The sequence below is a fragment of the Lissotriton vulgaris genome, chromosome 4_1 (assembly GCF_964263255.1).
Source record: "Lissotriton vulgaris chromosome 4_1, aLisVul1.2, whole genome shotgun sequence".
Lineage (NCBI taxonomy): Eukaryota > Metazoa > Chordata > Amphibia > Caudata > Salamandridae > Lissotriton > Lissotriton vulgaris.
The window spans coordinates 352,303,993-352,327,915 of NC_141691.1; the positions used below are offsets into that span (position 1 = coordinate 352,303,993).

Sequence of the window (23,923 nt, forward strand, 5' to 3'; positions counted from 1 at the left end):
GCATATGTTTTAAACAATACTGAAAATGGAAAATTGTCACAGGCAGAGTGATTGTACCATGTATTATCCATTCTGTCCCTGGTTTCTCAGAAACAGTTAATGGTAATCTTTAACGTTTTTCAATGCTCAGCACGGTATGGTCTGCTCCTTTTTGTGCCAAAATGACTTGTTTATCTGTAAGGTTAAATTCAGAAAACAATGACGTGGTGGTGATTAGACGCCATGGCACATATCCAGAACAAAGGTTTTGCAACGTTCAGCCCAAAAGCATTATAGACCGCAATTGTGATTGACCATGTTGTAACATGACCAAGTCCTGTTACATTATGTCTATGGCAGAGGATACTATGCTGTCCAAAGAATATATTCTGGATGACAGAGTTGTTAACCAATTGTCAACTACAGGAAGAGATTTCTCTAAATTAATACGATCAATTTCTCGTATCTGTTCTGCAGTCTGTGCTTGCGTTTTTTCCCATGCTTCATCATACATGACATAGATACCAGCGTATAAACAACATTTATGACGCAGCTTTGCAGGTCCTTGTAAGAAGCACCTTAAATCAACACCATCTTTAAGTAAAGATAAGTGTTGTTTTACTTCCTTCAGTGTAGATTTTTGTAGCCACTCAAGGCACAGTTTTCCCACACTGTATGATGTTACTGTCCCTGGATATTGTCTCTGGACCTATCTTGGACCTGGCCTAGTGAATGAGAACCCCTGTGTTTTAATCAGCAATCTATCTTGACAGTTGTTTGTGTCAGTGGGCCAGATTAACCATTTTTTCCAATCAGGATCTGTTCTGTTGTTAAGTAAAATAGTTTTTACGTCAGCACCCCGTCTGAAGTGTTACTTCTTTCAGGTGTAGGTAAAGTTACTGACGGTTCGTTTAAATCTTTTATCTTAGCTAATCCAAGACGAAATGTCTGTTGAACAGTGTCATTCAAAAACATTATTTGTTCTGGGATAATGCAGGCTCTAAATAAAGCTTTTAAGCCCTGCACCTGCCAGTCTTTTGTTCCCCAGACAGTATTTGTCTCAATGGTGTATTTCCAAAAGTCAAAACCTAATGTAGACAGCTGGGCATAAAAGGCAGCAGAATAAATTTGCTTTTTATTTGTCAACATACTTTTCATTCCTGTCCTTTGAACATTTTTAAAGTAAAATTGTTCTGGATTGGAAATACTAAAGCCTGAAAAGTACGGAAATCTGTCACAAAATGTTTTTGAGCTACCTTTTGGTGGCATTGGACAATGTTCCCATTGATTATAAGTAAACACATTTTTAGGGTTTGCAGATCTATGTGAGAAATGATGACCATAGTGATTATAACAGCACATTTGTTAATAAACTGATTAACCTTCTAAGTATTCAAGATTGTAAATTTTGCAGACATTTCTAAGTCTGACATAATAATATTAACAGTCTCAAAGTCCCAATCATCAGAAAATGTGCAGTGTGAGACAAAATCACTCAAGAAAACCTTGAATTGGTGTAGAATCTTCAACTGTTCCGCTGGACCAAGAATGTCATATTCAGTTCTGTCCCAAGCTATACCACCTGATATAGGAACGGCTGTGAAGTTTACTGCTGACAATTCCCTTTGTTCACAATGGGATGATTTGTGTGGCTTGAGGAGTACGTTGATGTTCTCTTTCTTACTGTGTCCTTTGTACTATATTTTCCATTGATCAGCATTTCCAAGGTAAATATTCAAGGTAAATATCTGTTTTCTTAAAGGTCATTTAGCTGGCAGCGTTTGAGGTTCACTTGGATCCTTGGAAAACGTATCAAAGTTAATGATGTAGCCAGAGGCAGTTCTGTCAATTGTAGGAATTGCTTCCGGATTCAATGGAATCCCTTGATCACTTGTCATATTAGTTTATTCGGATGCTATATCATTGTAGACAGGTGTTTCTTGACAAACTGTTATTTGGGTCTCAAGAGGCACACGTTCCATGGCTTTGTTAGATAGTCCTTTGTTCTGTGCTGCAGAGTCTTCAAATGTTATCAGTCTCTCAGTCTGAACCTCTTGGATTGTAGCCAGATTTGAGTGTGTGCTACATCTTTGAAGTCCAACTGGCCTACTACTTATGATCGGCCACATCATATGGTTTTACCAGGTCAATGGATACAAACCTGTTCTCCTTTCTTCCAGCAAGGGGCGGCAGAAGTACTGTTCTTGATCCTTGAATGGCTAAAACAGGTACTAGTTGTCTGTATGAAGGCTCAAATTCCTTCTTGTCCGCGATCTTTTCTCTGACTAGATCCCCAATCTTTGGAATCCAGGCAGGCCTTGCTGGGATGGGTGGTGTTTCTTCAGTGGTCGTTGGCTTCAGTATTACGTTGCTTTGACTTTTTCTTGTTTCATTTAAGTCCTGCAAAACAGCCAAACGGTCTTTGATAGCAAAAGGTTTTTGTTTTACCACTGAAGTGTGATGATCAAGGTCTTGGACAATCATTCTAGTTCCAAAAAGGATTTCAAATGGAGTTATTCCCCCTAGAGAACTTATTGGCAGATTGTTAAGACTACGTTGGACACTTATTAGATGTTTGACCCACCCGTCACCCGAGCATAGTACCCTAGCTGTTATAGATTGCTTTACGTCTCAGTTTTTTCTCTTCACAACCGAATTTCCCTGAGGATGGAATGAACTAGAATATCGCAAAGCAATGCCCTGATTGGCCATGGCCTCCTTGTAAGCTTTTTAGCTAAACGCAGGACCCTGGTCAGAATGTTGTGTGCCGACTCCGTATGTGCGGATAAAGACTCGCAAATCTTTTATAACAGTTAGGGCGTCAGCCGAGCACTGAGGCCACATCCAAATGAATCTCGTCTTAATATTTGTGGGACCACATTTGTCCATAGGGACATCTGCGTGCAGATAGTCTAATGCTGTCTAACAATGGTGTCTGTACTGGCTGGCTACACTGTAGTCAGGTATCTGGCGGCGTTCTCTGATGCGATCTCTGTTGCAGTCATGGAAATTAATTGCAAATGTGTGAATGTGACCATTCATCCCTGGCCACCAGTACGTCTCTTTTAATTCCAGTATAGATTTAGAGATCCCCTGATGCATCAAACCCTCTCCCAAATGTGCTTCGTGGATCAATGCCACTCTATATGTTTCCTGTTTGGAATTACTCTATCCCCCACTCCAGGGATTCGAGCAACAGGAACGGAGTTTGCATCAATTATGTATGAATATTCGAGTGGATAGTTTTGAGGTAACGCTGCACCGCTGCCTTTGCTTGTCGCATTGACAGCTAGCATTATTTTGCCGTGTATTTTCGTTTTTGAACAAGTGATTGCAGCAACGGAAGCCGTTCGCACAGCTGCCTTTGCGGCTACATCCGCCAATGAATTCCCTGCAACGTGAACGCTATCACGTTGATGACACAGTGTATGGATCACGTGAGCTTTTTGTAGTTCTTTTCGTAACTGAACTACTTGTTCCCAAAACAATTTATGCTTGATTGTGTCACCTTTCACATCTTTGAAACCGTTTTCAATCCAGTTCTGCAAGTTTTCATTATAAGATTGAACGCAATAATACGAATCACACACTATGGGTGTGGGGAATTCGCAATCTGTGTTTTCGAGCACCATCTTGAAAGCCTGTAGTTCAGCTCGCTGAGCTGTACAATCTCCGAGAGATTTGTTTTTGTGACAATAGGTCGGAATTTACCATCGTGCCAGCGAACTTTAACGATCGTACACGCAGCACTATAAGCGGGTTGTGCTGAACAATCTGTATAAATTATACATTCATACTGTTCAAGAGGCAGAATCTCAGTGGGCAGCGGACATCCTTGTTCGTATTGTAGAAATGCTTGTGTTTTCAAATATGGGTCAAAAACATATTAATATAATTGTATGGTTTCTAAACCGTATATAAATACATCCATAAATAACAAGGGCTAACCGTACTCAACTGCTGCGTCGGGCAAGGAGATAGTCAGAATGTCTGACAAAATATCGATAACACAAATATCGATATACAAAAATATCGGAACAAAAATATCGAAGTCAAAAATATAGGAATCCTATCCCTAACAAGGTAAGTACAAATATATCGAAAATAAAATATAGAATGACAAAAATATCGTTTTTTGTAAAATATCGTTTTTTAAAAATTAAATAAATATCTAATATTAACAAAATAATACTTATAAATGTAGTAAACATATTTAAAAATGTACTATAATATTTAAAATTAATGCATAATGTAATACAAATTAATATTAATAATTATTTAATACATAATATATTTTTCATTAATAACAACTCTAAATTAATTATTTTCATAACTTATAAACAAATAAAAATATAATAAATTACTAATACATTTATTTACATAAAATAATCACATAAATAACAATTAATAACAACATAATACTAATAAAAAAGCAAAATACATTTTAGATAGCGTATGAGTAAAAATTACTATTCCCACTCCAGAGAGTGCGACAGTAGGGAAAGTGTTGGATAGCGTAGGGGTAACAATTACTATTCCAAATCCAGAGAGTGCAACAGTAGGGAAAGTGTTGGATAGCGTAGGAGTAACAATTACTATTCCCACTCCAGAGAGTGCGACAGTAGGGAAAGTGTTGGATAGCGTAGTGGTAACAATTACTATTCCCACTCCAGAGAGTGCAACAGTAGGGAAAGTGTTGGATAGCGTAGGGTTAAAAACTTACTATTCCAACTCCAGAGAGTGCAACAGTAGGGAAAGTGTTGGATAGCATAGGGGTAACAATTACTATTCCAACTCCAGAGAGTGCAACAGTAGGGAAAGTGTTGGATAGCGTAGGGGTAACAATTACTATTCCAACTCCAGAGAGTGCAACAGTAGGGAAAGTGTTGGATAGCATAGGGGTAAAAATTACTATTCCCACTCCAGAAAGTTCAACAGTAGGGAAAGTGTTGGATAGCGTAGGGGTTAAAATTACATACTTATAATTTTTTTTTTTAAATACAAATATGATCTATTAAATAAATATAAAACATTACAATACATATACATAATTATTAAAAACATGATTAGTAAAATATATGTAACCTAAAAAAATCATGAAAAACATACCATTTTATAATATTTAATTACCAATTAATAAATAATTAACAATTATAAAATTAACTTAACAATTATTTTTAATTCATTATTACTTAATTTCATTAAAATTAGTTCCCACCATATTCCCCTATAAACACACAACCCGCAACATAACACATCTATCAATTAATGAATTATTTAAAATTAATTACCAATTAATTAAAAATATTGACGAATTAGTAAAATTTATTGTATGCTTCCTATTAATTATTAATTAAATCTACATAATAAAATTACTTCCCAGCCTATTCCCCTATAAACCCATAACCCGCACAGAACATATTTATCAATTAATCAATTAATAAAAAATAATTACCAAAATAATTAAATGTAATTACCAATTATTTTCTATTAATGTACGATTCCTACTAATTAATAATTATTTCAACATTATTAAATTACTTCCCACCCTATTCCCCTATAAACCCATAACCCGCTACAGAACATATTTATCAATTAATCAATTAATTAAAATTAATTGAGAATAATTCTCAATTAATTAATTAATAATTCCTACTAATTAATAATTAATTTAACATAATTAAATTACTTCTCACCCTATTCCCCTATAAACCCACAACCCGCTACAGTACTAAAAGACAATATTTAATTAAATTACATAAAAAAATTAATAATAAAGCACAATAAATACAATATAATATACACAAAATGTATTTAAAAATCGATATTAGTAACATCGAAATTATTTACTTCGATAATACTGACATCGATATTTAAAACTTCGATATTACTAATATCGATATTAAGACTGTCGATATTACTTACCTTCTATATGATGTCCCATCAATATTTAAACTTCGATATAATTGTATATCGAAATTTAAAACTCGATATTTTGTCTGTGTACCATGAAATCCACGTCCCGGCCCCAAAACGCAATATTTTTGGGCGGCCAATGGGTGGCCTCTCTGTTTACATCAAGCATTCCTGAAGGTTGGAAGTAATCACATTTGCACGTCCCTCACCTGGAATCCAAGTACTACTTATTATTGGAATAAAAAATCATTATAATCCACTTAGATTGCTACTATTCAATTGTTACGTTAATCCAGCTCAGCACCAGAGAAACCAAGCACTCAATGATCAGTCAGCCATCATTGGAGATTTTCTCATCAAATATCCTCATCACAATCCAGTTATAGTCGGGACTTCAATAACAGATTTCTTGAAAAAACAGGAAATGAAAACAAGTACCCTAAAGAGGTCGCAGAACTGCAAGCCTTACTTTATGCCTGCTTCATATCCTCTGCCCATAACCTCAAGAAAGCTAAGGATCAAACATGGACTCCGCTTGCAACTTACAGGAATATCTCTACAGTTGATTATCTATTCATCATTGGTAGCACAGTAGCTTTGCATCTGAATGACTTTGACATTGACAATCGAGTAGAGAGTGACCACAGGCCCCTCAGAGCATCTTTCAGTCTTTCTACTGTTGCATCTTGTAAATTTACATCTGTAGGTGAATCAACAGGCGAAGAACGTGACAAAGTCCCACACAGGATAAAATGGACCACCAATCTCGGTAGAAAACTGTCTGCATGGACAATCAAAGATGAACAATTAAAAACTGCTTTTGGTTCGCAAGCCCTCTTAGACTACTGGCCCATTCTCCTGACAGATCTCCATCGGGTGCTGTGGGGAACATTGGACGCTCAACAGAACAGGTGCCAGACAATGTAAATCAGCCCCCAAATAAGGAAATGCCGGAAAGCAACTGGAAGCAAATGCAAGACAAAAAGGGGGAAAAGCATTGCAGGGTGCCATAAATAGATCACTTCGAGCTGCCCATAAGAAACGTGCATGGAAGCAATGTACTAAACTAATAGAGGAAGCCTGGCTTAAAATCTTCTCTCTTCTTAAGGAAAAAATCCAGCTCCATTTTGGAGATATATCAACCAAGTCAGTAATACTGGCCAGTCCAAGGAGAACGGGGTACCCGAGAATGTTTGGGTGAACCACATCAATCAGCTCTACAGCAGTGGGACAGGGCAGCTGTCATCCCTATCAAGGCCTAAAACACCAAATTAGGAAAACACCCAGGGTCTAGGCATCTCTGAAGCTGAAGTAACTAAGATCATTAGTCACATGAGGAACGATGGCGCACCAGGGCCAAATGGAATACCCGCCTCAGTTTTTTAATCAAATTGATCGTTCTGGGCAGAGCTCCTTACACCTCTCTTTAAACAAGCCTTTCTTACAGCCACAATTCCATCCACCTGGCAGGGCTCAATATTACATCCACTTCATAAAAAGGGTAACCGCTAAAATCCGGCTAATTACAGGCTAATTGCTTTTATGGATATTGAAGCTAAGGCCTATGCTCGTGTCCTGCTGGTAGAACTTGAAAACTGGGTTACAGAAAATAGTATTCTTCCCCGCACTCAGTCAGGCTTTAGATCAGGCTGCTCCACTACGGATAATATATTAGCACTGTCCAACCTGTCATGGAGAGCCACTTTGGCCAATCATCTACCTTTATTCTGCTGTTTTGTGGACTTTAGTGCAGCGTTTGATAGAGTCAACCGAGGGAAACTATGGAACAAACTAAACTCCTGGGGGATACCATCTGCACTTCTCTCTGCACTGATATCTCTGCATCAGAAAACCTGGGTGAGGATTAAAACAAGTGCAACAACAGTATCTGCAAAAATCGCAACAAAAAATGGTCTAAAGCAAGGCTGCATATTAGCCCCACTACCATTTAATCTTTATACTGCCGATTTGCTTAAAGAATTGGCAGGTGCAACTTTGGTCGCCCCAAAATTGGGCGGCATACGACTACAGATTATGCAATACGCTGATGATATTATTATCATGGATCATACAAAAACAGGTCTACAAAGAGCGCTCACTGCCCTTAATAATTATAACATAAAAAACAATCTTCTGATGAATGAATCAAAAACCAAAGTCATGATTTTTGGGAAACTTAAAAAAAAGAAAAATCTGTCTTGGCGAGGAGGGGATCTGCATATAGTGACCTGCACTAGCTATAATTATCTAGGAGTTTGGTTTATTGAAAAGGCAAATCAAGTATCCCATCTTAAACATCTTCGGCCCAAGGGAGCAGGGGTTATACATAGTCTGAGGTGGTTGAATCGGCAATTGCACAGCCCGACAGACAAGTCAATCTTAAGGGTCCTACGCGCCAAACTGCTCCCGGCAGTATCTTATGGTCACTTGGCTTTCCCTGGCAAAATTGATTCATTCTTAGTGAATTATCAAATAATGGCCTATAAAAAAATACTTTCGGCTCCCCAGCATGCAAGGAGGGCAAGGCTGAGACTTGAGCTGGGCCTGGCAAGCGCAGATCTTCATTGTCTGGGAGACTTAATTAAATTTTACATCTGCACTCTACGTGCACCAGCTCAATCCATGAAAGAACAATTGCAATCAGTGTTTACGGATGAACTTTCTCCTTGGTACAGACAGCTGCGTTTGTCCATCTCCACACTGAAGATTGAAATCATCAACTTTTCCAATCCAATCGTCTCCTTGTCAACATGGAAAAAAACGATAACAAGCCAAATTATTCTAGTGTCATTCGAGAGAGATGTTGCTCGGCTCCCCAAAAAACCACTGCTCGCAGCTTTGAATGTCTCATATACTAAGGGGAAGTCTCAACCATACTTTAATTATTTTCTTCAATCACAGACTCGCAATAAAATCATTTATATGAGGCTGTTAGCCCTCCCAATGCATGACTTTAACCCGCTGTGGGCGCAGAGGAATGGTCAGCTAACATGTCGGCTCTGCAATTATCCACATGAGTCCTGGTTACATCTGTTATGTTGCTGCTCTCATCTTGACAATGATCGCCGACGCCAACTGGTCCCAGTTTTTCGGGAAAAGTTATTGAGACATTGCAGGAAAGCATCCGATTTGTGCTTCTGTAATAATTCAGCCCAAGTTCTAGCAAGAGCTGGGAAGTTTGTTAACATTATTTTAACTGCACTGCATAATGCCAAGCATTAAGAAACTGACAAGCCCTAATTTTATTGCATAAATGAACGTCAATGAAAGTTAATCCTTTAGTAATAAGTATTGTGAAACCTTTTGCTGTTGTCTTTTATATTGTACACCTTTTTTCTGGATCAAACGGCCAATTGTGATATTCAATTAACTTGAAATGTTGATCTTTGGACTTTAAATTTATTTGTATTTCCAGATTTACAAATGTGTATATAATCTTTTATTAATCCTTATATTTTAATTCTTATATTTTATCAAGTATCAATATGACGTTTGGATGTTACGGTTTTAATTAACTGTATAATAAAGTACTTGAAGTACTTGAATTGTCCCAATACTTGCAACAGTAACCTGTGAAACTTCCAGAGGATGCAAGTGTTGTTATAGCGCCTTCCTACACCTGAGATCCAGAAAGCAATTAGAAATATCCTAACAGAATGATGGACGGCATATTGTCATCTTACATAAAACTCTTATTTAGGCTGAACAAACAGTAAGGAAACATCACTTTCAACATGCATCAGTTGAAACAAAGATTCTACTTGGCCTGGACGTAATTTTAAATATGCTGGAGTAAATGGGAGTAATTTTAGCAATTCCATGTTACCTTTGATGCAGAATTACCGATAATAGAGCAATGATATCTGCTGGCATAGTAAAGAGTAATTTGGGCGAAAACAACCCTATCGCTAGAGCACATTTAGCGACTGCGAACAGTTGCTTGCTATTTGTGTTCTGCTGCATTTAATGCTAGTTCTTAATGCAAAATGCATCCATACATTTTGCGCTAAGAAAATAGCACTAGATGCAGGAAGTAAACTAGGGGAAATTCTATCCCAACAGCACATTTGGTGCTATTTCTTAACGCGAAATGCCTTCTCACTCCCATTTTGGATGCTAGGTGGGAATTTTGCGATAACAAAGTAGCGCTTAATAGCAGTGGGTAAGTTGAGTGAAAATCCTACCCCAAGAGCAGCTGCTATACATGTTCTGTTGCATTTAGCACTATTTATTAGTGCAAATTGCATTCTTGCATCCATTTTGGATGCATGGGGGCCATTTTGTGTTAAGAAATAGCGCTAAATGCAGGATTACTTCTCTTGCGTATTATGCGTAATCTCACTGAATTTATTGTTGATTCCTCGTGTTTATGCTACACTGAAATTACGTGAGTTACGCCAAACCCTAGATTCTACCCCTAGATGGTGTTAATTTCCCAAGTGAAAGAGAAAACTGATTGTGAGAAGATGGTTTGCCAAGCAGCGCTGTGTCACTGAGTAACTGATTGGCAGTTCTTTAATCAGTGTTCATTCCAGAATAGCCCAAAGCGATATACTGTAGCTTATTCTTGATGCTAGAGTGGCCTTTCTGCATCTGACCCACGTAGCCAGTTCTGACCAACTTAATAATACTAAGTGGAAGCACTGTCTTTCTAGCAAAAGTTAAGCAACATTAATAATCTACAGCGAGCTACAACGTAACTGTGATGTTTACTGCAAATACTGAGATAAAGTAATTAATTGCAATATTAATTATTCAATATACCGCACCCACAGAAGATACATTCTATTGCAATGTGTAGAAAGCATAAGCCTCTTTTTGGGTCAGTGTTATTTCTATTGGAGCGTCCATTCAATCAGTGTTTACAGACAAACTTTTTCCTTGGTACAGACAGCTTCGTTTGGCCATCTCCACACTGAAGATTGAAATCATCAACTTTTCCAATCCAATCGTCTCCTTGTCAATATGGAAAAAAGCGATAAAAAGCCAAATTACTCTAGTGTCATTCAAGAGAGATGTTGCTCGGCTCCCCAAAAAACCACTGCTCGCAACTTTGAATGTCTCATTTACTAAGGGGAAGTCTCAACCATACTTTAATTATTTTCATCGTTTGATGTTGCCAAAATAGGTGACCAGAAGGAGGCTCTACCAGATAACTGATAAATCATTTGTGCAAGCTTTTATTTTCTTCAACATTGCATTTTTCCATCTAATCTGCTAAATAATCAGTTAAGAAATCAGCATTGAAATAGTCAGAAATTAAAGTGTATAAACATTAAAAATGATCTGTAAGAAAACTAGACAAATGCGTTTGACTGCTCTTTACTCTGCTTTCGTTTGTTGATAGGAGCGAACACGTTTATACAAGACATAGAGATGATGCTTGGAAAAAAGCACTGGATCTTCTGGGTGTGGTGGAGAGTTTGCTGGTACTTTATTTCACCTGTACTTCTAGCAGTAAGTAATGTGGTTGCTTACATTTATCCTGATAATTATAACGATACACTGTAATGCTTCATTCACCATTAGGAGAAAAAAACTTTTCTGAAATCAATCCAGTGAAGTCTGACAGTGGCACAGATGAAAAAATACATGAAACACCTAGCTTGAAGATGCACAGTGGCGTAGCTAGAGCTTCTAGCGCCTGGAGCTATCCCTCAGATTGCCGCCCATGGCTGGTAGCGGGGAGGGGGTTTCTGGGGGAAAAAGACGGCGAGCAGCATGGGTGGATTGGCAGGGTTAAAGTTACGACGCAACTCTCTACTCCAATGCAGGAGAAAGCAAAGGTCGGAACAAACAGAGGTGCTGCATGCCCAACACTAACCTCTCCCAGCTCCCAGAGAACACCCGCTGCCAAGGCACACGTACTCAACTGAGTAGCAACCCTTTTGATCGAGTGGCCTGGAACCTCACACTTTAATGTAAACGCAATGGAGGAAGACAAATGCACACAGCTTGTTAACTCTTCACAGGAACTTAAGAGAGGCATGCTTTTGACTTTGTTAGATCCCTTTATGTAAGTGCATGAACTGTAAGAATGTTAAATGTTTTGGTCTGTCGCAGTATTTACACACAATTTAAATAGCACTATTGTATTTCTTTTATAGCGCTACGCAAGCCAATGCAGGGTGTCAGACCGATATACATAACATACAGATTCACTATAAATCATGCAAGTGTGTAAATCAGTGTATAAGATGTGTTGCATGTGTCAGTGGAGGTTAAAATGTGTAGCAGTCACATATCCAACATAGCGCATTATGCTTTATTAAAAGGCTTATTATTTATGAATTGCAAGTAACAAAAAGATCTGTATTCCTAGCAGTAACCCACTTACCTAGCTACATTAAAAAAATAAAAATACTTCTGTCACCTGCATATACTACTTTGAGTCAGATCTGGGACTATACAAAACAGAAATCTCTCCAAGAAATACTTTAACCTCCTGGGCTATCTCACCGATTATTATTCCCTGATATTTACTGGGCACCTCCGCAGCAGACGTCTTAACACCATAATAATATTAGAAAACGCAGACTTTGTAACCTATTAAGCATAAAAGATCTACCAACATGCTCCTATATGTTGCCATTTTTTTTGTGGCAGGGTTTTAAACAATTTGTAAAATTTGTTGAGGCCCAGATTTTACATCGGGATTGCGCCACATTTTTAGCACAACCCCAAAGCAAAATCTAATTTGTTAAATTTCATAATGCGCTTAAATGCACTCCTGATATGTGATGTCACTTACTGTGATGCCATGTGTGATGTCCTGCATTGTGACATCACAGTCTGTGATGGCACACACCATAATTTCACTTGCATACTGACTAACTCTGTTAGTCCACTGCCCTCCCCCGTTTGCTGGAGCCTGAGCCCTCCTCTCACACCTGCCCAGGCCCCTGAAGGCCTTGCTGGGTGCACCCCAAATCAGTCTCCTCCATCTTGTGAGTTGCAGCCCACATGTGCCCCAGATTGCTTTGAGCAGAGTCCAGGAAGTGGTAAGGAGACAGATTAGTGCTGTCTCTTCCAAAGACAAAAAGTTATTTAAAAAACGATTTTCACTTTCTGTGTTTGCTGTCTATGCCTGTGGTTGTTAACAGTTAAAAATTGTAGTTTTAGCCTGCCTGTAATTGCATATTTTATCACCTGTGTTGTGTTTTAAATGTGTGGTTTTCCCTGCCCATGATTGCCTTTATTTAGTGTGTTGAATTGTGGGATTTGCAGTCCAACTTCTGTAGTTTGTCCCTCTCATTCCTTGGTGACAAATCTGTTTTCCCTCCAAATTTCTCCTTTGCTCTGTGTTTAGGCCTGTGTGCTGAAACAGTGCACCCCCAGCCACCATTTTGTGTTCACAAGCCAGTGAGGCCAGCCCCCCTGCCCCCCCTTCCCCCCCCCCCCACCCCACCCAGCAACGGGGATTTTCTACATCAGAGGGTGCTTCTGTGAGCTGTTGAAACTGTATTTACTGGGGCCTGTGCACTTCGTTTTTTGGCCAGCAGGGGGAGTAAAGCTTTATTCAAACAGTATTGTTAGATTTCGAGTTAGTGAATCCTTTACCTGCTGAAGTCCAAAGTTGTGGATTGAGCCTGTCTGTCTCCTAGGAGATTCTGAACAGGAGCAAGCAGCTTCCAACTCCCTGGCCAGCAAACCTTGTCTGAGGTTGCTGGGACCTTATATGGTGTGCTGATGGTTGGCACATGTGTACACTGATTGGTGGTTGTATCTGGTGTTTCTATTGGGTAAGGGTTAATGTCCTCATTGGCTGGGTATTTGAGGGTTCTGATTGGTTTCTCGGTCTGTGATTCAATCATTGCAGGGTTGGGACTAGGGCTAAGGTTCGGATTTCTATAGGAAGTAGGGACTAGGGCTTCCTATGTTATTGGTTGTTGGGAGTAGGGTGGGACAAGGGCTACGGTTAGACCTTTAATTGGAAGTAGCGATTTAGTGCTTCTGGTGTGATTGGTTGTTGGACCAGTTGTGGGACTAAGAGTAGGGTTAGGCTTTCTATTGGAAGTAGGGACTAGGGCTACTTGTACCATTGGCTGCTTGGACTTGGGTTGGGACTAGTGGTAGGACTAAGGCCTTTATTGGATGTCGAGATCAGGGTTTTTTAACCGATTGGGTGCTTGGACTAGGGTTAAGATTGGCTGCAAGGTCCTGGTCTCCTATTGGTTCAAGATGTCAGGGCTAGTGTTGTGATTGGATAGTGTTAGGGCTAGGGTTCCCATTGGCTGAAGGGGTCACCTGATTACTAGGGCTACAAAAAGGGCCAGGCTTAGGGCGTCTCAGCCCGGGCGTCATGGCTAAGGGTGGAGAGGACAAGGGTAGTTGCCTGTTTGGGCCTGTTAAGGGTGGAGAGGACAAGGGTAGTTGCCTGTTTGGGCCTGTTAAGGGTGGAGAAGACAAGGGTAGTTGCCTGTTTGGGCCTGTTCGAGACTGGTCGGGACTAGGGCCTGAAATGCTGCCCTTTTTCTCTTTAAAAAAAAAAAAATCCTTCACTCTTTTATCCCTCCACTATCATTTTTCTATAAAAATTAACAGATTAACATGTTCACTTCTCAAATTCCATGTTCCATATTCAACTATACTAATATACTGCCCAAATACCTGAATAACATATCTACTACTCAAATTACTTCATATTTATACTATACTAATTTTCAACACTAATCCTGTATGGGTTCCGGAGTGGCGTGCTACTCGCCAAAAAAGCGCTTCAACACCCATCAGGGGTCACAAGTGCTATGTGAATGCAAATCTTTCTTCCCCTTTTATCCATCCGCTATCCTTCTCACGCCAAGTAACACACTAATATCCACCACTGAAATTACCTCATATTTCACCATATTAATTCACCACTAATCCTTTATATGCTCCCTGAATAGCATGCGTCAACAAGCGAGCGATAAATAAGTACTAACCTTTGTCCTACTCTATTTTTTTGCTATCATTCCAAATCCAAATAACTGACTAACCTTTCCACCACTTAAAATGTACTTGCATGTTTCACTATACTAATTCAAAACTAATCCTCTGTGGGTCCCGGAGTAGCGTGCTACCCGCCGAAAAAGCGATTCGATGCCTCGTCAGGGGTTGTAAGCGCTATATAAATGCAATTACAATACAATACAATACAATTTCTGAAATACAGGAGTAGGAAAGTCTAAGGCGAACTGTAATGGAATTGCCTGTGCCTTTTAACAGCGACTGCGAGTGCCCGTGGCCTTCACGTGCAGCGCCTCCAAGTCCAAGGAGCTATAGACTTCACACGGAGCGCCAAGAAGCAGGTGTGAGCTTCTCATGCACCGCCTCGAAGGTGCTTTGAGTTTCACATGCACTGTGTGGGAGGTATTGGGAGTTGGGAGCTTCAAACGCAGCGCCTGGAAGGTGCAGTGAATTTCTCATGCTATCAGGCCAGGCAGGAGATCCAACGATGCTTGAGACTGGTATCACATGTTACACTGTTAATGTCATGCACACATTTTCACAGGCCTCGGGCTGGCCGCCAGATGACCCCCTACGGTCATAATGCACACAACAGAACAGACCAGGTCTAGAGAATGGTGTGTAACTACATCAGTAACTGTGGACTAATGTGGTGCATGTGTGAGTGAATGTTGTTAAAAATAAAATTTCTTGAAAACAAATTGAAGACAAAGGCTAGAGCAAATCCCATCAGACCACCCTTATGGTGGATTTTACGTCATGTGGGAATTTGCTGATCCTACCTACCGACCAATTAGTGCCGGTGCAGGTATGGATAACAGTAATGTAGTCATAATGTACATCCTAAAATGGTGTTTAATAGAAAGGTGCAGTGCTCAAGTGATAGTGATAGATCAAATTGACTACTCAGACTCTTAAGAACGTATAGACAGAAGCCCATGTGTCAAGGGTTAAAAACACGCCTAGTAGTACGACTACCCAGTGGCGCAGTGCAGAACGGTCGACATGTTTCAGCCAAAGGGGTAATTGCCCCAGCTCCACTTCCGCTTGTTGCATACTCGGGGGCACCGACAGAGAGAGCGGGGCCTCATACTACCGAGCGGTCGCCGGGTGAGGTGAGGTCTTCACCCACACAAACCTGGGAAGAAGGCATTTGCTCTCCCTTCAGTGGACACTTAAGTATCTAAGTTCCTGGTATTCTTTTTACCTTTTTGTAGTACATTCTTAGTATTCTGCACTCCATTGCAGTTGCAGTAGCCATTCTATGTTTAAGATCCTGAAGGTCCTTAATGTCCTGAAGAAAGCCGGGGCAATTACCCCTTAGGATGTACATTATGACTACATTACTGTTATCCATACCTGCACCGGCACTAATTGGTCGGTAGGTAGGATCAGCAAATTCCCACATGACGTAAAATCCACCATAAGGGTGGTCTGATGGGTTTTGCTCTAGCCTTTGTCTTCAATTTGTTTTCAAGAAATTTTATTTTTAACAACATTCACTCACACATGCACCACATTAGTCCACAGTTACTGATGTAGTTACACACCGTTCTCTAAACCTGGTCTGTTCTGTTGTGTGTATTGTAATCCGGACAGAAGGGGTATGAGCAGACAGGTCATTAAATTTTCCCCTTGACCCTCCACACACGTTTTGTTCCCCTACGGTCATAACCACTGTAGCCAGAGAGATCTGGAACCCCCTCCCGGGCAGACGTACAGCCACTGCCACACCCCTGGAGACCACGATTACAGGTGGGGCTTCCACACGTACCGCACAGCACCACTAGAACCACCAAGGCCTCACCTGGAGTAGGGCGCTATACACAGCATATGCGTTCACACTTGCAGTGGAATTCTGGGTGCACTTAAAAAAAAAATGCCAATACACTTTGCCCCCCCCTGAGCATCCCAGTTCTTTCACGTTCATGGGCGGATATAACACTTATGACGAACGTGCCTGCGAAAACGGATGATAATGTCAGATACTCCTAATATAATGTTGCGCATCTGCTTAGTATGACAACGCAAATCCATCTTTAGTTTGACATTTAAAAATAGATTTAGTTTAACTTTATTTTATATTCTCATCACCACACTATGCTGTGCACATATATTTGTATCCCTCTAGGAAACCACGGAAATGTCTCACCATCTTTAGCTAAAGGCCTGCATTTACAGCATGTTTGTGGCCTAGAGATTCATGAATGAGCCGAATCCGCCCCAATCTATGAAACATTTCTCAAAATATGAGGACCTACAATATTTCCAAATGTCTATGGGCCATATGTATCAAGATACCAATTAGCGATTCTGTAATAGCATTTATTAAGAAATCGCTATTTCAGAATCGCTAATTGGTATGTATCAAGAAAATTGCAATTTTTTTTGCGATTTCTTGATATTCCTTAATTGCGAATTCGCAAATTGCGAATTCGCAATTAAGGAATACTTTCCCATTCATTTCAATGGGCCTCCTGGCCCATAGGAAGGAATGGGAATTTATTCTCAATTTGGGATTCGCAATTTGCGATTCGCATATTGAGAATAATTTCAAGGGCGCAGGGGTGTCCAAAGGACACCCTGTTGCACCCCTGAAATAAGTATGGGTGCACATGTGGTGCACATACATGCCCTAAGGGCATGTATGTGCGTCACATGGCACTTAAAAAAATGCAAAAATGGGCATTTTTCAAGAAATTCGCACATTACCACCAACTTGAAGTTGGTGGTAATTTGCGATTCCCTAGGGACAATTAGCAATTTTTTTAGCTTCATACATTGCATTTAAGGAATCTCAAAATTTGCTATTCCTTAAATGCAATTTCAAAGTAAGGAATCGCAAATTTTGCGATACCTTATTGTGCACCGAATTTTCATTCATACATCCCATTTAGCAAATTCGCATTCGCAAAGGCCGAAATCCGCAGAATTTTGGCCTTTGCGAATGTGAATTTGCTTCATACATATGGCCCTAAGAGAGGAAGAAGTAAAATTCGCCGAGCAGACAAGAGAGAAAATCCTCTGAATGTTTCCTCGGTAAATCCCAAAATTAATAGCAACGTGCATCAAGGTGCTGTCACTGTATTTATTGCCAACAACCAGAGACGTTTCAAGGCATTGGCAAATTGCCAGAGCCCCACCTTTCAAGAGGCCTCTGAGAAATTGAACCATGTTTTTATTTGACCTCTGCCTATTCTATTTCTTTATCTAAACCCCTTTCCCTACCTCTAACTGAATATATATCTTTCTGCTTAGTGCCATTATAAATATTTTTTAAGGATCCTGGGCAAAACGTTTTCTGTTTCTGCGTCACCCTGTTTCTAAACAGATAATTGACTATTTTTGGCATCATAACGGGTAATAAAATATATAGTTTTTCCGAAAAAGGCCCCTCAAAATGTGCCCTGCCTGGGGCCCCCACAATTTTTAAGATGACTCTGCCAACAGCGTTTAATTGAAAAGCAAGGTAATTGAAATATGCCCACTAACCCGTCTCTTCGGTCCTCTGTGAATAGTCTGTTTAGGTTTTGGGCTCCCTCAATGTCCCCCCATAGGAACCACCTTCCCAGGGCTTTAAGTGGGATTAAAAAAACTGGGGTGTCTCTCAGAGGGGCGTGGCAGTGTAATTAGGGGCATGGCTTTAAAAAACTTATGCTAAAAATCTGTGTTTAGCAGTGTGCCAACCCGACTTGTATTTTGCTGTTTCTGCCATTGCATCCAGGTATGTAATACAACAAGTAACATCGTACCTACAACAAGTAAGGACTATTGGCTTTGTCAATTGTTATTAGTTACATAAGATAAATAAGCTGCAACTATGGCTTGTTACATATAATATTGAAAACGCTTCCAATTAAAGCCCATGTGAACCTAGCACAATGTTGCTGCTCTTGCATTTCAGAAAGAGAAGGGAAATCCAGAAAGAAAATGACTCTTTAAAAGGATTTCCCTTCCCCCACAACACACACCTGGCATGACGTCATGCCGTAACTTCTCTGCTAGTGAGAAGTGAGCAGTGTGGGCAGCGCACATCGATGTGCCTGCTCTCTCATAACGGGTCTCTAGCGGGCTGTTTTGCGCCCCCTGGCTCTTTTTTCCAGTCTGGAGTCACTGCAGTCCGGAAAAAAACGGACTGTCTGTGCCAGCGCACAAAACAGAGCCCGATAGAGACCCGTTTCGAGGCCCCTTTCAAAAAACTGCCGGTGCTCAGACCCCTGGAGACCCGGCCCACTTAAAGCCCTGCACCTTCCAGATTTCCCTGTATGAGTCTGTTGAGGAGAATGGATGTTGAGGTGTTAGATACTTTTTTTTTGTATTTTTTTTTTTTTGTATGTTCTTATATAGCGCTCGACTACCCGGAGGCATCTCGGCGCTTGCCTTGGGAACCCGTCTTGGCTTTTCCCTGTGAGATAGCCCCTAACGGGCATCCCCAAGGTGAAAGCCAGGCATCCCGCCGTGGGGGACTGTTGTGGAGATTAAGCAAGCTTAATGCCCAGAGTTGCAGAGTTTGAACCCATGATTAGGTCAGGCACCAAAGCGAGAATTATCGAGTCCGTGGACATTTGAGCACAAGACCCTGCCGCGTCGGGAATTGAACCCTGGTTCCGGGTCTGACCTCTGCTTCAGGGTTTGCCTGCTCTAACCAGTGAGCCACACTTCTCCACGATATACTTGGCGTGACCTTTCACCTATGCGACTCAACGGAAGCGAAAGAATGCAGCATAGTAGGTGCTCGGAAAGAGGGGATTGTGTGGCCGAAAGTGCTCAACGTGCGTGCGCGTCACTGTTGGAATGCGGGTGCTTGCTAAAAATAATGCCCAGGGCCGTCATTTTTAGCGCTTTCACGCGCTACAAGATTGACGGCCCTGGGACCCACACACGGCTGCCGCATGTGTGGCTGTGGGGGTGGCCGGGTGTACTGCTATCACTGTACTGTTCCCCCCAGTAAATCCAGGGCTTGCGACGGGTGGCGGGCCACCAGTGCAGCGTAGCCGCGCCAGACGCTCTCAAAATAGTGCTGCCTGGGGCGGACGGCCTCCCCTCCCCTAGCTACGCCTGTGGTACTATTCCGTTTGTAGAAATTAATTGCAAAATCTCCACAAGGAAATGTTTTTTCCTGTCGAGACACCTGTACTCATTGACCCCAATAAATTTGTATGCATTCTTTTCCCATACAAACTCAGAAGCACCATTTACTGCTGTCACAGTAAATCTGCAGGTTTTTCCACTGTGGGAACCTTCCTGCAAATAGTTACTGTATACTCAAGAATTATTATTCGCTAAACTTTGAAGGAGGATCTATGGGGTAAAACCAACAAACCAAGTGCAAATGCTAGTTGTGCTAACACAGAACAGACCACATATTAGTGGAATTATCTGCGAACATACCTCGATCCAAGTGTACAATTGTCCGTTTTTGATTCTGTGAATTAGAAATATGATGTTGTCCTCGCAAATTACGTTTTTGCACTTCTAAAATGAACAGTTAATAACTCATTAATCCAGTTTCTTGTTATAAAAATGGGTAAAAGTGCCAGGGTGCAAACCGTCTGTCTACTCTAAATTATAGGTATTTGTATCACATTATACTTTTCAGGACAACATTTCAAACATGATTTATTTTTTGAGTGCGAAGAACAGGCCTAGACACTACGCGTTTTCTTGATTATGACTGTTTATTATTCAGGAAATATTTATGTGCAAAACGGTAGAAAATACTGATTGCTTGGAGGTTTGCAGCTATAATGAGGGTTAGTATTGAAAGGCAGGCAAGGAAGACAACTACCACTGTCCAACTCATTCTGACTTACTACACATGTTAACACTGCTATTAAGTAAACAATCTGCCAAGATAGTAAGAACATTTATCAAAAATATATACGGTGTAGTTCAACATTCCTATATGTATTTATGTTTTTTAGAGAACAGTTCTTGTCTTGCTCAGAAGCCCAGTACATTGTGTTCTTCTCTTCTTGGCTCTGTGTGTTCTGTCTCCAGCAGGCTGTGTGCAAGCTTCTTATACATTGGCAGTGCTTCAACTTTTACAAGCACAGCCTGGAAAGCAACTGGTGGACTGCTTGCACTGTAAACCCATTGGCTATCGAGACCAAAACTGGTTGTGTTGCAAAGCTTGATTGGTTAAAATTACCAGCGAAGGCTATGAAAAAAAAACCATGAAAAATGTTCATATGCAAACCCCGAATACTACTGATTAGCAACACTGAGGCTGCTTACAAACAACCAATAAGAAATACTCAATTTAGAAAGCTTGAACACTGTTTCTTATCATGCCAGAGGCCGCTTGTAGAGAACAATAAGACTACTGGGGAAAATAAGTGGTTTATTCTAGGAAGTTTGAATATTATTGCTTAGTCCTACAGAGCCAGATTGTAAGAATAGAAGTAAAAACGGTAAATAAGAAGACCTGCATTCTAATGATTAGCAGGCATGGGTCAGCAGATCAGAGAAAGCTTGTAAGAAAAACATTTAAGAAATGTTTACTTTAGAAAGCTTGAATATTAATAGTTAGGTGGCCTGAGTACACCTGCATGAACAACAATAGGAAGAGTTTGTGTTACACGTCTTGGCTATTATTGATTAACAGGCAGAGATTGTTAGGGCTAAACACATACCAACTGTAACTAGGAATTAACAACATGCTGCACATTAAAAACATGCTGCACATTAACATTATACATTTTGGGACCAATTCACGAAGGAAAATCTAGACATGAATGTGCGTTTACAACTGAATTTACGTCAACCATGCCTGCCAAGAATTGTAAAAGAGAGCAATTTACCTTAGCTATGTCTGGCATAAATGTAAAAAGATATACTTCGATTTTACGGGTGCAGAGATCTCTGTATCTGCAAACCGCACTCACGGGATGGGATTGAGGGCATCTCTGGGCATCTCAAGCTTTGGAGGTTTGGAAACACCCACAAAGGTACGCTAGTGGGCGTTCACAAATTACTATCATTCGACTTTCCAGCCTGGAAAAGGGTTATATTTACTTCTGCAAAGTGTTGAAGTAAATACATTTTCCCTTGTGGATGGGAAAATAACCTCCCCCAAATTTGGTGGAGGTGTGAGGAAAGGGGTTTCTACATGGGGAAAAAAATTCCTGGTACAGGAAAAAGCAACAAACAAATGTTACTTTGGGAATCCATTCCTTGTGTACAGAATTTCCCGGCAAGGAGAACTCCGTACATTGGGAATGCATTTCCAACAAAGAAATAACATGATTTCCCAAAGAAACCACGTGGAAAACTGAGTCAGGTGCAGCTTACCATGTAGATTTCTTGAGGAGATTTTGAATTTGAAAAACATACTGTAAATGTACACTTGAAAATAGACTTAAAATCAGGTGTAGTTTTACAATTTTTTTGTGTGACAAGGCTCTTATGAATTCATGTGTGTTACAAAATAAATTAATGGATGGTTAAACATTAAGACACTCATTGAATGATTTTCAAAGTGGTATACCACGTATCGAGAAATCTATTTAAGAAGCTTAGATTATAAGAAAGACATTTATGGCACGTGATACAAAATCAAGGATCTGAAAGGGGTGGAACAGAATGAATCAAGCTTGTTAAAACTACTTTCTGTCAGGCAATTAGGATTTGGGCATACTTCCCAGTACTTCACATTCATCATACATCTACCGGTCAAGTCATTGTTCTCTTCTTACTTTCTTTTGAAAAGACCTTGATAAGGAAAGTGTTCTGTTCAGAGCCTGGGAGGTAAAGATGGTCTCTAATGTTAGAAGCTTCTTTTGAGATTTTCTTGAACCTTGTTTATGTGACTGTGTCACATTTAAGATATCTCCAGTGGCTGATCCTATAGTTTAGGAATGCTGTTGCTCAGCCATAAACAGTTCCGAACTTCAATCTGTTGGTTATATGATAAGTTGCAGTCCAAGCCTGTTTCCAAGAGATGAAATAAGCCAAGGACATCTCGAACAAAATGTACTTCAAGTAATTTAATGGCTGACTTACTGGCACATTTAGGAAAATAGTTCCACCAGGCACTATCAGCTATTTGTGTAAAAACTAATTGTACATATAGGGTGTTTATTGCCTGGGGACAGATTGGCCTCTCTGGGCTTCAACCATAAACTATGTTTAGAATGCCAACAGAAACAGTCCATGTGCAGACATCGTCTATGTAGTCTACTTATGCAGGAAAGATGTGTCAGTTTGGCATACAAAGCAGAAAGCAGCGTTTCACTTGTTTGAGAGTGGCATTCTCTGCAGCCACATCTCATGTTATTTGAGTGTTTTAGTGACTGAAAAAAGGCAGTCTTTTATATGAAACATATAAACGTAGCCTACTTATCATTTGCACTATACCAGAGACTAGTGAAGTCAAAGCTGCTTTGTTAAATACCCAAACATATTCATAGACACTCAACCTTGAGCCGGAGGCAGCGGTTAAGAACAACATTAAAGTCATGACCTAACTAAAGTGGTGACTCGACCCCACCTACATCATCATAATAATGTCAGACAGGTGTGCAGATGTGGAATAGCAGTTTTCAGTTGAAGACTGAGGGCGCCGCTCAAGAAGTTGAAATCCTCTGGGAGTGGAGCCAGGAATGGCTGAAGAGCTTCTCGAAAAGTTGAGGTGAATAGAGAAGGAATGGAAGTAGAGGTTCTTGCAAAGGGATGTGGTGAGTAAGCAAGGAATGGCTGAGGAACGTCTTGCAGAGAACGAGCCAATGTTGATTGTGAAGCTAGCTTCTGAGAAGTAGAAAACAAAGGCTAGTTATAGCGTGGGACATACCCTGGAACCTAAAAATAGAGCAGGGAGACAAGAGGAGCTGGAAGACAAGAGGTCAGTGTTACGAAGAGAATGGAAAAGGACCAAGAGACGGACAGACTCCAAACTTCACAACCATGAATTCCCTGATGCGCCAACCTCCAAACTCGGTCCTTGTCTTTTGGACTTTCTTCTGAGCCATTTGTTCGTCCTCTCCTTGTTTCCATCTCTTGGCCCTTTCCATTCTCTTCGTAACACTGAACTCTTGTCTTCCAGCTCATCTTGTCTCCCTGCTCCATTTTTAGGTTCCAG

At 40.4% G+C, this 23,923-nt stretch overlaps 1 protein-coding gene across 1 annotated transcript in view; it reads left to right on the plus strand.

Annotated features, from left to right (window-relative positions):
* Nucleotides 1–23,923, plus strand: part of LOC147718741 (sodium- and chloride-dependent neutral and basic amino acid transporter B(0+)-like) — a 255,411-nt gene that overhangs the window by 177,170 nt on the left and 54,318 nt on the right. The window contains exon 12 of the mRNA XM_086918728.1: nucleotides 11,243–11,352. Coding sequence (XP_086774854.1) covers nucleotides 11,243–11,352 — 110 coding nt within the window. The remainder of the gene's footprint in view (nucleotides 1–11,242; nucleotides 11,353–23,923) is intronic.